The 15,432-nt window shown below is 39.1% G+C and overlaps 1 protein-coding gene across 1 annotated transcript in view; it reads right to left on the bottom strand.

Annotated features, from left to right (window-relative positions):
- PTPN22 (protein tyrosine phosphatase non-receptor type 22) overlaps window positions 1-15,432 on the bottom strand; it is a gene marked incomplete at its 3' end in the record, with an annotated part of 88,167 nt that overhangs the window by 887 nt on the left and 71,848 nt on the right. Inside the window, exons 20-21 of the mRNA XM_080691504.1 lie at window positions 12,942-12,972; window positions 4,682-4,759 (exon numbers count right to left, since the gene is read on the bottom strand). Coding sequence (XP_080547630.1) covers window positions 4,682-4,759; window positions 12,942-12,972 — 109 coding nt within the window. The remainder of the gene's footprint in view (window positions 1-4,681; window positions 4,760-12,941; window positions 12,973-15,432) is intronic.

Consider the following 15,432-nt stretch of genomic DNA (forward strand, 5'->3'; position numbering starts at 1 on the left):
AGTAAAAAATCATTTTATTTGCCTTTCTTCCTCAAACATTTATCTTTTTTTCTCAAACTTACACCCCCTACCTACCACAAAGAAGAAAGATGAGATTTTTCACAATGAAAGCTATTCTTGATACTTTCTAAAGATTTGCAGCTTGATGACATTGTGTTTTTTTAATCACTTCAGAAATATATGCCTTTTTTTGACAGTGGTATATTTTCAAGGTATCTTATAAATAGCAACTTTAGAGGATTGAGAGATGAAAAGTTTGGAATATGGAGAACAGAGAATGGAAAGCTCAAAGATTTTCCTCAATTTTAATTTTATCGTCTTACCTTGAAACTCTTCTAATGTTACCTAAACTTGAACCTACCAAAACAAAACAAAAAACTATACCAGAACTGGAAGAGTAAGAGAGTAGGGAGGGAGGAAAAAAATTTAAAAAGAAGAAGAAGCCGGTGTGGCACATGCTTGTAATCCAGTACTTGGGAGGCTAAAATAGCAGGATCACAGGTTCATGGCCAGCCTCAGCTCCTTAATGAGGCCCTCTGCAACTTAGTGAGACCCTCCCTGTTTCAAAATAAAGACTAAAAAATAGGGCTGGGGCCATAACTCAGAGGTAGAATGCCTCTGGCTTCTTTTCACAGTACCGTAAAACAATAATTAATTAATAGTGATTTAAAAAATCAGGGAGAGGGGTACACAGCATAATTCACATACATTTTCACCTCTGAATGATAAATCAGACAGAAGGAAAAGTAATTCAGGTTACATAATTGCATATAACAGTCAAAATTGTCTCATCAATACTGATGATCTTGACTGTAACCCAAGTGGATTGGGAATAAAAGTAAGGACATGTTTCAGGACTACTTAAAGTAACTAAATTTGAGGGATACTTAAATTAGTTCTCTTTCATTTGTCAATTCTCAGTCATTTAAAACAGTAGTGCTGAGCCAGGCATGGTAGCACACACTTGTAAACCCAGCATTTGGGAGGCTGAGACAGGAGGATCTCTGTTCGCCTACAGCCTCAGCTACTTAGTGAGGCCCTTTGCAACTCAGTGAGACAGTTTCAAAATAAAGAATAAAAGCCGGGCGTGGTGGTGCATGCTTGTAATCCGCCCACTTGGGAGGTGGAGACAGGAGGAATGTGCTGGTTCAAAGCCAGCCTTGCTGGCTTAAGAGACCCTGTTTCCAAATAAAAATATAAAATAGATCTGGGAGTGTAACCCAAAGGTAGAAGGGTTCCATCCCAGTATCACAGGAAGGAAGGAAGGAAGGAAGGAAGGAAGGAAGGAAGGAAGGAAGGAAGGAAATAGGCCTGGAGGTGTAGCTTGGAGGTAGAATGCCTCTGGGTTCCATCCCCAGTACCTCAAAAATAAATAAATAAATAAATAAATAAATAAATAAATAAATAAAACAATAGTGAACTACCTTTTCTTGCATATGGGTTAACTCAGGAAAAATAAACCTGAGGTAGGCATGGTGGCACATGCCTGTAGCCCCAAATAAACATGAAGCACATTTTTTCATATTTATTTATTTATTTATTTTACTGGGAATTGAACTAAGGTGCATTCTACCTCTGAGCGACAACTCCCTTTTTACTTTGAAACAGGGTCTTACCAAGTTGCTGAGGCTGGCATTGAACCTAGATTCTTCCTGTCTAAGCCTCTCAAGGACTCAGATTATAGACATGTGCCACCATGCCTGGCTTAAATATGTTTTGTTTTTAGGGAGTGGTGGTACTGGGGATGGAACTCAGGAGCATTCTACCTCTGAGCCACACCCCCTAGCCCTCTTTTTATTCTATGTATTTATTTATTTATTTATTTTGGTGCTACTGGGGGTGGAACCCAGAGGCTTTCTATCTCCGGGCTATACTCCCAGAACTATTTTATGTTTTATTTGGGAACAGGGTCTCACTAAGTTGCTGAGAGCCTCACTAAGTAGCTGAGGCTGGCTTCGAACCTGTGTGATCCTCCTGCCTCAGCCTCCCAACCGCGGGGATTACAAGCGTGTGCCACCACGCCCAGCTTTATTCTTTATTTTGAAACAGGGTCTCACCAAGTTGTCAGGGGCTCACTAAGTAGTTGAGGCTGGCCATGATCCTGCAATCCTTCTGTCTCAGCCTCCCAAGTACTGGGTTTACAAGCATGCACTACTATACCCAGTTTAAATGTTTTTGAGTAACATATCCTTACAATTTATATTTTCTTCTCTTTTTTTTTAAATGGAACAATGGAAAAAATAAATGCTGCCTTTCAAGTTGATACACTGTTCAAATCTAGGTATATTTGAGAAGAAGCAACCTAGAGACAGCTCTATAATAGTTTGTCCTCATATTAGGTCATAGACTGTTGTAAAGTTGGTTACTCAAGTAGTATCACTAATTGAGAGGAAAGAAGGGAGCAAAACATTTGAATCCCAGGCAAAGTTGGGTGCTTTTTTTTAATACTTTATTCAATATTCTAAATGAATGTTTTAAACTAAATGGTTTCACATAAATCATAACTTTATAAAAATTTTAACATTCATTTTTGGTACTAAGGATTGAACCCAGGGGCATTCTACCTCCAAGTCATACCCCAACCCTATTTTACTTTTTATTTTTATTTATTTATTATTCATTCATTCATTCATTTAGTGTGTGTCTGTGTGCATGCATGTGTGTTTTGCTGGGGATTGAAGCCGGGGGCATTCTACCTCTGAGATATAGCTCCAACCCTATTTTATTTGTTGTTTTAGTGAAATGACCTCACTGAGTTGCCAAGGGCCTCACTAAATTGCTGAGGCTGGCCACAAACCTCCAATCCTCCTAATCAACCTCCCAAGTACTGGGATTATAATTGTGTGCCACCATACCCAGCTATTTTTTATTTTTTGAAAGTGGGTCTCACTAAGTTGCTGAGACTGGCCTCAAACTCATGACCCTCCTGTCTCAGCCTGGAAAATTATATTTTAAACCTAAAGTTAATCCAGACAAAATTGTATGGCTAAAGTAGCAGATCTAGAGATTCTAGTTAAACATTTTCTGAGTCAGGATTTAGCCAAAGCCGGGCATGGTGGCTCACGCTTGTAATCCTAGCATTTCGGAGGCGGAGATTGGAGGATCATGGGTCGTAGTTTCATGGACAGCCTCAGCTACTTAGCAAGGCCTTTTGCAACTCAGTGAGATCCTATTTCAAAAAATATAAAAACTGGGGCTGTAGCTTGGAGGTAGAGTGTCCCTGGGTTCCATCCCTAGTACCTCAAAAAAAGAGGACTTATCCACCAAAATTTTTTGGTTTTTCCCTCTGAAATAAAATTATAGCTGGGCTATTGTATATATCTGCTCAGTGATAATACATTTGTTATATCACATGTAAGCGCTCAAGGGAATGTGAGCTGGCATGATATTGCTACCTCCAGGCCAATGCCTTAAGACCAGAAAAGGAAGAAATAAATAATATCGTCATGTTTTCCTCTCTTCCTGACATCTGCAATCTAGATGTGATAGCAACCTAATTTTGATCATACAGATAAGGACAATACTATTGAGCAGCAGTTCTCAAAATGTGGTTCCAGGGACTCCAGAGTCTACCAGGTCCTTTCAGGATCTGCTTTTGGGCTAATGATAATTTTTTAGTAATAGCCTACATTAATTGTGGTACTTCTTACAAAAATTATGGTATACCTGATACTTTTAGTATCACAAGTAAATATCATATAGAACAATAGAATGCTTAAAATAATATAAAATAATTTTGCCAGGCGTGGTGGCACACACTTGTAATCCCCTTGCTTGGGAGGCAGAGACAGGAGGATCGCGCTGCCTTAAGAGACCCTGTTTCCACATAAAAAAGTTAAAAAATAGGTCTGGGAGTGTTGCCCGTGGGAGTGTAGCCCGGAGGTAGAAGGGCTTCCAGGAACCCCAGTACCACCAAAAAAAAAAAAAAAAAAAAAAAAATGCCGGGCATGGTGGAGCACACTTGTAATCCCCGGGCTTGGGAAGCTGAGACAGGAGGATCGCACGGGTTCAAAGCCAGCCTCAGCTACTTAGGCTCTCAGCAACTTAGTGAGACCCTGATTCCAAATAAAATATAAAATAGGTCTGGGAGTATATCCCGGATGTAGAAAGCCTCTGGGTTCCACCCCCAGTAGCACCAAAAATTAAATAAATAAATAAATAAATAAATAAAATAATATAAAATAATTTTAAGTTAATAGCTTATATTTAGGGTCAAATGAGTAAGCAGTTCCTTTAAATGGTCACACACTATGCTTCATTTATTTTGAATGAGTTATATAAGACAGCAGTAATTGCTGTTCTTTTTATCCTACTTGTATATTTTCATAAATATACAAATTTTTAAATATTTGCTTTAGGTATGAACAGGAATATCATACCATCTCAATTTCTTCATTTGGGAAGTCATATTCATATACTACATGCCAGCATAATAATTTAGTTTCTAACTTTATTTTGTATTTATGCTGAACAGTTCAGTACTATTTGAATTGTTAAGAGATCAGCTGAGGACTGGGGGTGTAGCTAGGTGGTAAAGTACTTGCCTACCATAAATTCAAGCCCTGGGTACAATTCCCAATACGCGCGCTTCCTGAGTCACTGTGATTACAGGTGTGGGCTACCATGCTTGATTTAATTTACATAGATTTTTTTTTAAACTCTACTGTAAAATAATACATACCTAAATTCAGAAAGGAGCTTGAGTTATTTGACTGAACAGATTCTGCAGGTTTGGTTGGTGGGGAAGAATTACAGATACCTGTAATAAAAGGAAAAACATAAGGAAAAAATAAAGAGACTCAGATTATTGTTTATCAGATTGTATAATTGTTGAGATTAAACATTTCCTCTGGAGTAACTAGCTCTCCCAAATATATAGGTTCTAAAAAATGAGTTGACATTTATCTCTTTACTTGTATGCTGTTTCATTTTTTAAGTTTTTTTTTTCTTTTTCAAACACATTATATAGCAAAGCCCAACTTTGCTATAGGAAATTGCCACAGGAATAAAAGCCATCATATAATGAGTACACTTTTTGGGGGATTCAATTTTGACTTTGCACTTCAACTCACTTTGTATTCTTTTTTTAATTTGTTTTTGTAGTACTTGAAATGGAACCCATGGTTACCTCTGAGCTACACCCCAGCCCTGAGAGCCTCACTAAATTGCTGAGGCTGGCCTTGAACCTGTGATTTTCCTGTGTCAGCATCCCAAGTACTGGTTATACTGGCACATTCTAACTACTCTTAGTATACTTCTAAATCTCCACATTAACATCTGTGGTAATTACATCATCTCTTTCTTCACTCCACTTCTAGTCTACATTTTTTTCCCATTATGGATAATTCTAACTTAGATCCATAGACTCCCCAAAGCATTGATATGCTGCTTTATTTTTTCTATTTTAGTTACTTAAATGTAGGCTTAAAAACATTTGTTTTTTTGCCAGTTGTAATGGCACATACTTTTAAATAAATTTTTATTGGTGCATTGTAGTCATAAATCTTAATGGGATAAAAAAGAACTTGTGGAGATATACACGCACACATCATCCAGTCAGCCCCTATCCAAACCCTAACCCTTCCCTCCCCCTCCCTTCTTCCCATGCTAGGTTTCCTGATTAACTTTGATATGTTTGGGGTTTTTTTTCTTCCATATACGGTCAAGTTATTTTTAACAAGGTTTCCAAGAACATTTGGTGAAGGAAATAAAAATCTTTTCACTAAATATTGTTGAAAAATAATAACTACATGAAAAAGAATAAAATTGGGCCCTTACCTAACACCATATACAAATATTAACTCAAAATAGATAAACGATCTAAATGTAAATCTTAAGACTATAAACTTTTAGAAGAAAACCAGGGTCATAAAACTTCACAACATTGAAATTGGCAGTGATTTCTTGGATATGATTCCAAAGGCACAGGCAACAAAAGAATAAACAAACTTCATAAAAAATAGAAAAATATTGTACATCCAAAGACAATGTAAACAGAATTAAAAGTTACTGATAAAATGGGATAAAATATTTCCAAATGCTATATCAGAAGGTATATTAATATTCCAAATATAAATCCTAAAAATTAGCAACAATAATAGCAAACAATACAATTTAGAAATAGGTAAAAGACTAAGATAATGAATCTCCAAAGATTTTCATATGACCAATAAACACATGAATATCACTCACCATTATCATAACTAATCATTAAGGAAATACAAATAAAAAGTATAGTGAAACACTACTTCACATTTGTTAGGATGGCTACTTAACATGAATTACCTTGCTCCAGCCCTTTACCTTGAGCTTGTTACTATCTTTTACATATAAAGTGTATTTCTTGTAAATAGCAGATGGATGGATTCTGGGTTTTAATCCATTCTGCCACTTTATGTCTTTTTACTGGGGAATTGAGGCCATTTACATTCAGTGTGATTATTGAGAGATAACTTTTAATTCCTAATATGTTAAGATTTTATTTCTGTTTGAAATACTGTTTATTCTTTGCTTAGTTGTCTGCTGGATGGAAAATCTTGTTTCTCTGGTTCTGGTGTGTATTACTTATTTCTTCTTTGTAGTTAATCTCTTTAAGTATTTTCTCTAGCACTGGTTTTGAAGACATAAATTCCTTCAGTTTCTGTTTGTCATGGAAGCTTCTTATTTCCCCATCTAATTTGATAGATAGTTTTGCTGGGTAGGAAATTTTTGGCTGGAAGTTGTTTTCTTTCAGAGTTTGGAATATGTTACTCCAAGCCCTTCTGGCTCTCATGACTTGGTTTGGGAAGTCTGGAGTGATATCACTTGGCCCTTTGTTTTTGTTGCCTTTAAGATTCTCTGCTTGGCTTCCACATTGGTCATTTTGACAATTATGTGGCGTGGGGATCCTCTTCTCCGATCCTGTCTAAAGGAAGTTCTATAAGTTTCCTGGACCTGTGTATTGACCTCTTGCTCTATGTTTGGAAAATTTTCTGCTATTATTTCTTTGAAGATATTACTTATCCCTTTGGTTTCACCTTTTCCCTCCTCTATTCCAATTATTCTTAGGTTAGCTCTCTTAAAATGGGCCCATATTTCTTCAACGTCAGATTCCTGCTGTCTGATTTTTTTTTCTAAGTTATAAATTATGCATTCGTTTTTGGAGTGATTATCTTCTAGGAGAGAGATTCTATTCTACATGTGGTCTAATTGATTGTTTATAGTTTGAACTGATGCCTTCACCTCAATGATTGCATCCTTTATTTCTTTTAGACTCTCTCTAAATTATTTTCTAATGTCCTGTATTATTTCTACAGTTATATTCCTGATTTGATCTTCTGGAGATCTCTGAATTTCTGTGTTATCAGGTTCTGATATTATGGGGTTGTGGGCGTTCATTGCTCTATTGTTGTTCCTCTTTCCCATAATTTTAGAAGTTTGCACCTACTCTGGGTTCTTCCCCGGATCACTACAACTTCTCTTAGGGTGCTCTGGATCTGGAGTTTGTGGTAACCTCAGCTGCCACTACTCCTTTACTGGGTTGTATCGTAAAGTCTCAGACCCAGGGAGTTAGTCGAGGCTGTGCAAGACTGTGGGGGTGCTGAGCTGGGCATTTTCCCATGGGGAGCTGCGACTAGGGTGTGGTATCTTTGCCACCACTACTCCTTCACTGGGTTGGACTGCAAAAATCTCAGACCCAGGGAGATTATCAAAGCTGCGCAAGTCCCTGGGGGGTGCAGTGCTGGGATTTCTCCTGTAGGGGCTGCAATTTCACTTACAGTTACTATGCACGCTAATCTGGGGCTGTGGCAGGTGTGGTGAACTTGCTCCAGCTGCTGGCAATATGGCGCCGCTGCTACACCCTAGATCGTGAAGTTGGTGTATTTCTTTTCTGGTTTTGAGCTCTGTTCTGAGTCTCTGGAAGGCGTGATGAGCTTGGCCACTGGGAGTTTTAGATGTTCTTTACGCTAAAAGAACTGCAGAATTACACCCAAATGATCCGCAGCTGCTCACTTCAGCTCCTTGTTTACCTTTCCTCTCTGGAGCCTTGTGCTGTGAGACATGATGGCGCCGGTGTGGCTCCGCAATGCAGGCTGGTTTCTTTTCTGACCTCTGGTTGTTCTTCTAGTCTTCTTTTTCTCTGTCCCTTGTGTTTACATGTTTTATTTCTCTGCTGATAGTATTTTCTGGCTATGAAAAGTGCTGATTTTGTGGCAACAGAGATCAAGTGTTAGCAGGACTTGTAAATGCTGCTTTTCTCGGTCGCCATCTTCCCGGAAGTCTTCTATTAAAACATACTTTTATTGATTTGTTTTGTTTTTGGTGGTACTGGGGTTCCTGGAAACCCTTCTACCTCTGGGCTACAATCCCCAACCTATTTTATATTTTTATTTGGAAGCAGGGTCTCTTAAGCCAGCAAGGCTGGCTTTGAAGCCACGTGATCCTCCTGTTTCTACCTCCCAAGCACAGGGATTACAAGTGTGCACCACCACACCCAGCTGGCACATACTTTTTTTTGGTGGTCCTGGCATTCCTGGAAGTCTTTCTACCTCCAGGCTACACCCCCAGACCTATTTTATATTTTTGAAACAGGGTCTCTTAAGCCAGCGCGGCTAGCTTCGAAACTGTGTGATCCTCCTGTCTCCACCTCCCAAGCACAGGGATTACAAGTGTGCACCACCATGCCTGGCCTGGCACATACTTTTAAATCCCAGTACTTGGGAGCCTGAGACAGAAGAACTGCAGGTTTGAGGCCAGTCTCTGCAACTTAGTGAGGCCCTCAGCTCTAGCAATGACCATTTCAAAATAGAAAATAAAGCTGAGTGTGGTGGCGCACACTTGTAATCCCCGCGCTTGGGAGGCTGAGACAGGAGGATTGTGCAGGTTCATAGCTAGCCTTAGCAACTTAGTGAGACCTGGTTTCCAAATAAGGTATAAAATAGGTCTGGGTGTGTAGCCCAGAGGTAGAATGTCCCTGGGTTCCACCCCCAGTACCACCAAAAAAAAAAAAAAGAAAAAGAAAAAAGAAAATGGTTGGTGATAAGGCTCAGAGGTAGAATGCTCTTGGGTTAAATCTCCAGTACCACTAATATATTTGTCTTCCCAGAACCTTAATATACACATGTATCAGTTTCTTCTGAGTTCTGAAAACAATCCAATAAAAACTCAGTTCATAATTTGCACATCTTATCTTGTAATGAAAAAAAATAATTTCAGATTTGTATAAACTTTTTGACAAATAGCATATAAGTGAGAAATTATTATTCTGTTTCCTTTCAACATTTCAGAACACAGTGTAAGAACTGCATACATGTGTGTGCACATACATACCTAATGTCAGGATTCTAGAAACACCTTCCTCTTCTCAGAGGAACTACAGTATGACTCATTAGGATGCAAAGTAGATTACATTCCTATCCAATTAATATGTATTTGTTAAATACCCAGAGTGTGCCAGGCATTGAGCTGGGCACTGAGGATAGGCATGAATGTGAACTGGATAAAGGTGAGGACACTTAGGAGATATCAATAATCTCTATACTGCATATGGGCTTCACAAAGGAGGCAAGGATTCTGCGCATGTATATCAGAACTGCTATTTTGCATATTGGCTTGTCCTAGATGTTTTTATGTTATGTGCTCAACATGGATTCCCTCTTCTGATAATAGAACTTGAATTTTTCTTTCCACTCCTCCCCTATTTTTAGTTTCCTTATTTCTGCTGGAACTGATTCTACCTTTATATCAATGCCTCAGGCTGATTTTCATTGGTTGGTATATTGGCATGGTCATAGCAGATGGATAGGTCTGACCTCACTCCTGATTAGTCAGTGTCCATATGTATGACCTATGTATGACACATGTATGACAGTATCATGCCTAGTCAGAATGTTGAAATATTGGTAAGATTTGGTTCATGAGCAAATGAACCAAGCCCACACAATCAGACCCAATTAGCACTGGTCATTAGAGTATTTCTTGAGAAACAATCAGATGAAATAACTAATCTTTTTCCTGTCATAATCCTGAAACCACATAGTAAAAAACAAAAACAAAAACAAAAACCTGCCTATGAGTAATACAGAATGAAACAAAGCTGAGAGATACGGAATGAGAAATTACGTCCTAAGCTCCTCTCTCCTCTTCCCTAATTGCATCATTTGACCCCTGGATTACAAGCCAATGCATTCTAATTTTCTCAAGACAACTCACTTTGGGTTTTCTGACACTAGCAACTGAAGGATTTTTGAGCAACTTGTTTCCTCCGAAAGGTTGGCATTGGGTATCACAGTTGACAACTACCACTCTTGTCACTCCAAAATCATTCTTCATACAGCAGTCAGAATGATCTTTTTTCTTAATAAACAGAGTGTGCAACATCTCTGCCCTAAAACCCATGCACTTAGAATAAACTCTACTTAAACATGATCTGTAAGAATCTAACTAGTCCTCCCCCAACTGTCCATCTTCCCAGCCTCAAGCTCCCCTCTCCTCTTCCCTAATACTCTGCTGTTAAGATGAGTTTCTTTGAGTTCCTACAATATACAAAACTACACACCTCAGTAAGTTTATCTGTGATGTTCCCTCTATCTGGAGTGATCTCCCCATTCTGTGCCTGGCTGGCTGCTCCTTTATGTCTCAGGTTCAATTTGTCACTTCCTTAGAAAGGCCTTCTTGGATGATCTATTCTGAGGTGGAGCTCTTTTGTTATTCTTTTTTGTTTTCATTATAGCATTTACCATACTATGTTAGCATGTATATATGTATGTGTGAAATTACTTCTTTAACATCTGAATCCCTCACTAGATTTAAGTTCCACAAAAGCACAACAGCTGATATCTGTTCTATTCACCATCATATACGAAGTGCCTTGCACAATGGTAGGCACTCAATAAATATTCGTTGAATGAATGTATAACACTAAGCTTAGATATTAGTTTAAAATAACAGATAAGAGCCGTGTGTGGTGGCGCACACTTGTAATCCCCGCACTTGGGAGGCAGAGACAGGAGGATTGCGCAGGTTCAAAGCCAGCCGCGCTGGCTTAAGAGACCCTGTTTCCAAATTTAAAAAGTATAAAAATAGGTCTGGCAGTGTAGCCCGGATGTAGAAGGGCTTCCAGGAACCCCAGTACCACCAAAAATTAAAAAATAAAAATTAAAAAATAAAATAACAGATAAGAGCCAGGTGTGGTGGTACACACTTGTAATCCTAGTACTTGGGAGGCTAAGACAGGAAGGCCGCAGGTTCAAGGCCAACTTCTGCTACTTAAGCCCTCCACAACTTAGTGAGACTCTGTTTCCAAATAAAAAATAAAAAGTAAGTCTGGGAGTGTAGAATGCCCCTGGGTTCAGTTCCCAGTTCTGGGGGGAAAAAATAGAGGGAGAAAAGAACATATGGAATTCTGAGTCAGGAACCATCTGAAAGGGCAAAGATTACAGGAATATAGGTGGATAAGCCTAAATCTTTGGAATCAGTTTAGGGGGTAGATACTGTTCTTCACATAAGGAAAAAAAGAAAACCACATAGGATCAAGGTAGCTAAAAAATGGAATATAACCCACACTTATATCCAGAGAATGACCTGGGAGCTCTCCCTTAGAAATAAAGCCCAGTCAGTTGCCGGGAGTGGTGGCGCACACTTGTAATCCCCACGCTTGGGAGGCAGAGACAGGAGGATCATGCAGGTTCGAAGCCAGCCGTGCTGGCTTAAGAGACCCAGTTTCCAAATTTAAAAAAAAGTATAAAATAGGTCTGGGAGTGTAGCCCGGAGGTAGAAGGGCTTCCAGGAACCCCAGTACCACCAAAAAAAAAAAAGAAAGAAAAAGAAAGAGAGAGAGAGAGAGAGGGAGGAAGGCAGGCAGGCAGGCAGGCAGGCAAGCTCATTCTCTGACATTCCCACCAGATCCTGAAGTTGTGCCAACATAAATCTACCAAAAGTTTGTCCTTTGTTTGATATCCCCAAAACAGCGTTAGATTTAAAAATACGAAACTGAGTGTTTCATGGGCTAAGCTGATCAAATCCATCTTTGGCCCACTGTTCAAGTCACTTATTGCTTTGCTTTTGACTATTTAATTTCCCCTTTTTCCTACCACAGTTTCCCTTTGAAATGTTTAATTTCCCTTTTGATTGATGTTAAGGCAACGGGTATGTTTTCCAACTATAGCCATCATGGGTGAAAAATCAGTTCTTTTCAGGGGTCAGGTGTGATGAAACTGATAGCAAACTCAATAATATGGAGTGTAAACTCAAAGAAATAGTTACACTCTACTGTAAACCTTAAACTATACTTTAACTCAAGCTCTTCAGTGTGCTTTGTTCCTTATAGCAACAGTATATCAACTGTATTCCTTCACAGTTAACCAAGGTGAAAAAACTCACAGTTTGTAAACCCACATTTGAGTCATCCACATTTGTAAAAAGCATACTACCATGTTTTATATACTTTGTAAATAAGGATTTCTAAGATAGTCTCAAAATTTCAAGAATTTATAGGTTTTATTTTCATTACAACAGTAAAAATAGCAACAGACATAATGCTAATAATACTTGATAAAAATGAAAATGTATCAATGTTCTGCTTATTTCCTTAAATCAACACATTTGTTTCACAATATGCTTTGCTGTGACTATTTTTAAAGAAAACACATTTAAAGATACACTATTAGGGATTTAAAATAATATACTCATATGACAGCCTTCAATGAAAGAGTGTACAAAGCAGCATACTAATTATTATTCTGTCTACATTAGAAAACTGTCTGTACCCTTACCTTACCCAATGTTAATACTGTGAACCCAGAAAAGTACACAGATAGAGGTAACTATTCTGATCCACAGGACTTTGTGGAAGCTCTACTTAGGAATGATAGTGTTATTTTTTCCCACAGGGACATTATATAAAGAAAAATTATATAATTATAAATGACATATTCTAAAACAATAGATACATAGAAACTTACTCTTTTTCATGTTTCGCAAAATTTTCAAACTCTACAAAAATGAACAAAGGGAAAATGTTAGTTTTTTTCTTGTAAAATTCAAAATAATCAAATAGAAATGTAAATTTAAGTGAAAAAGATTAATTTCCTTAAAAAACAGCTATGAAAATACACAGCTACTTTCTGTCTTGCCATTTTTATATCAGTGTAAAATCTTCACTTGATTTAAAAAATCTTTTTACCACCCATCTAGTATCATACTACATACTCAGAAATACCTCCATCAAGCCAGGCGTGGTGGCGCACGCTTGTAATCCCCGCACTTGGGAGGCGGAGACAGGAGGATCACGCAGGTTTGAAGCCAGCCTCGCTGGCTTAAAAGATCCTGTTTAAAAAAAAAAAATAGGTCTGGGAGCGTAGCCCAGAGAAGGGTTTCCAGGAACCCCAGTACCACCAAGAAAAAAAAAAATACCTGAGGCTGTCCATGAACCGCGATCTTCCCATCTCGGACTCCCAAATGCTGGGATTACAAGCATGCTCCACCACGCCTGGCTTCTATAAAATTTTTAAGTTTTTAGAAGACACTACAGGACTCTCCTGCCTCTGAGAGATGCATGTCCTCAGAGGCAGGCGGGCTATGTAGACATGGCCATGGACTTGTTGGCTGCCCATCAATATCAGAAGTAAGCTGGGTGTGGTGGTGCATACTTGTAGTCCCAGTGTTTGCGATGCTGAGCAGAGGATCACAGGTTCAAAATCAGCCTCAACAATTTAGCGACGTTCTCATTAATTTAGTGAGACTGTGTTTCAAAATAAAAAATAAAATAGGACTGAGAGTGTATTTTAAATGTAGAATGCCCCTGGGTTTGTCCCCCAATACCCAGAAGGTCAGGGTAAAAATTAAGTTTTTAGTTCCCCCCTTTCTTAGAAGCATTCCAGAACCCACAATGGCTTCTGAATATAGCAGTGATACATAACAATTCCCATTCCAGCCAAGAATGTTGACAGGCCTATTCTATATTCAGTTTACTAAGGCCCACTTCCATACTGTTGGCTGCCTCCCTTCTCCCACCTTTCAGCAAATCCAGGTTGTCCTCAGCTTCCTTTAGAGTAGCCTCTCTACTTTACCTCTCCCAGGAACCCACCTGAATTTCTTTACAGTTCCTCAACAGTGGGACTAGAGACTGAACCCAGGTGCATTTTACCTCTGAACTACACCTCCAATCCTCTTCCTTTCTTTACTTTGAAACAAGGTCTCACTAAGTTGCTAAATGCCTTGTCAAGTTGCTGAGGCTCTAGCCTGGAGCCTGGGACACAATCCTCCTGTCTCAGCCTCCCAAGTACTGGAATCACTATGCCTGACAGTATGTATATTTTTAATCTGCTCTGTGGTTATTTTATTTTTCTTGATAATTTTCATACAGGCCATCATGTAGGTGTTCTGTTCCAAAAAATTAACTATATTTTTTTCAAGGGCAGGTATATGTCATTAGCGACACAAATATTTTCCTAACACCTAACAGAAATAGGATCTTTCAGGCTGTAAATATTTAATAAATTCCTATTATTATTATTATTATTATTATTATTATTATTTGTGTGTGTGTGTGTGTGTGTGTGTGTGTGTGTGTGTGTGTGTGGTACTGGGGATGGAAACCAGGGGCATTCTACCTCCGAGCTACATCCCTGGTCCTATTTTTTATTCCTTATTTTGAAACAGGGTCTCACTGAGTTGCAAAGGACCTCACTAAGATACCTGAGGCTATCCATGAACCGCGATCTTCCCATCTCAGCCTCCCAAATGCTGGGATTACAAGCATGCTCCACCACGCCTGGCTTTTATAAAATTTTTAAGTTTTTAGAAGACACTACAGGACTCTCCTGCCTCTGAGAGATTCATGTCCTCAGAGGCAGGCAGGCTATGTAGACATGGCCATGGGCTTGTTGGCTGCCCATCTGGTGTGGCACCATGAGAAGAGGGCTGTAGAGCCTTGGAAAAGTTGGGTACAATGTCTGGGCCTTTCCTTGTGCTGAAAAGTGGAAATGTCACGTTTCACTGGTGCCATAGAGCAATGGGCCTGGGACTTGGACATACCATGTCCACACCACCCTCAGGCAGCAGGCATCACTGAGCACTGTGATGGCCTTCTGAAGCAAGGCCTGCGGGCCACTAGGCCCACACCAACTTTGGCAGGATGGACAAAATGACTGTGGTCTCTTATGCAGGCTTTGAATGAGCAAAGCCTCAAGGGATATTTGAGCAGCAGAGCAATGTTTTGGGGGTTTTTTTTTGTTGTTGTTTGTTTGTTTTTTGTTTTTTTGTTGGTACTGGGGGTGGAACCCAGAGGCTTTCTACCTCTGGGCTATACTCCCAGAACTATTTTATATTTTATTTGGAAACAGGGTCTCACTAAATTGCTGAGAGCCTCACTAAGTAGCTGAGGCTGGCTTTGAACCTGTGTGATCCTCCTGTCTCAGCCTCCCAAGCGCTGGGATTACAAGTGTGCGCCAC

The sequence above is a fragment of the Muscardinus avellanarius genome, assembly GCF_963383645.1.
Source record: "Muscardinus avellanarius genome assembly, chromosome: 3".
Taxonomy (NCBI): domain Eukaryota; kingdom Metazoa; phylum Chordata; class Mammalia; order Rodentia; family Gliridae; genus Muscardinus; species Muscardinus avellanarius.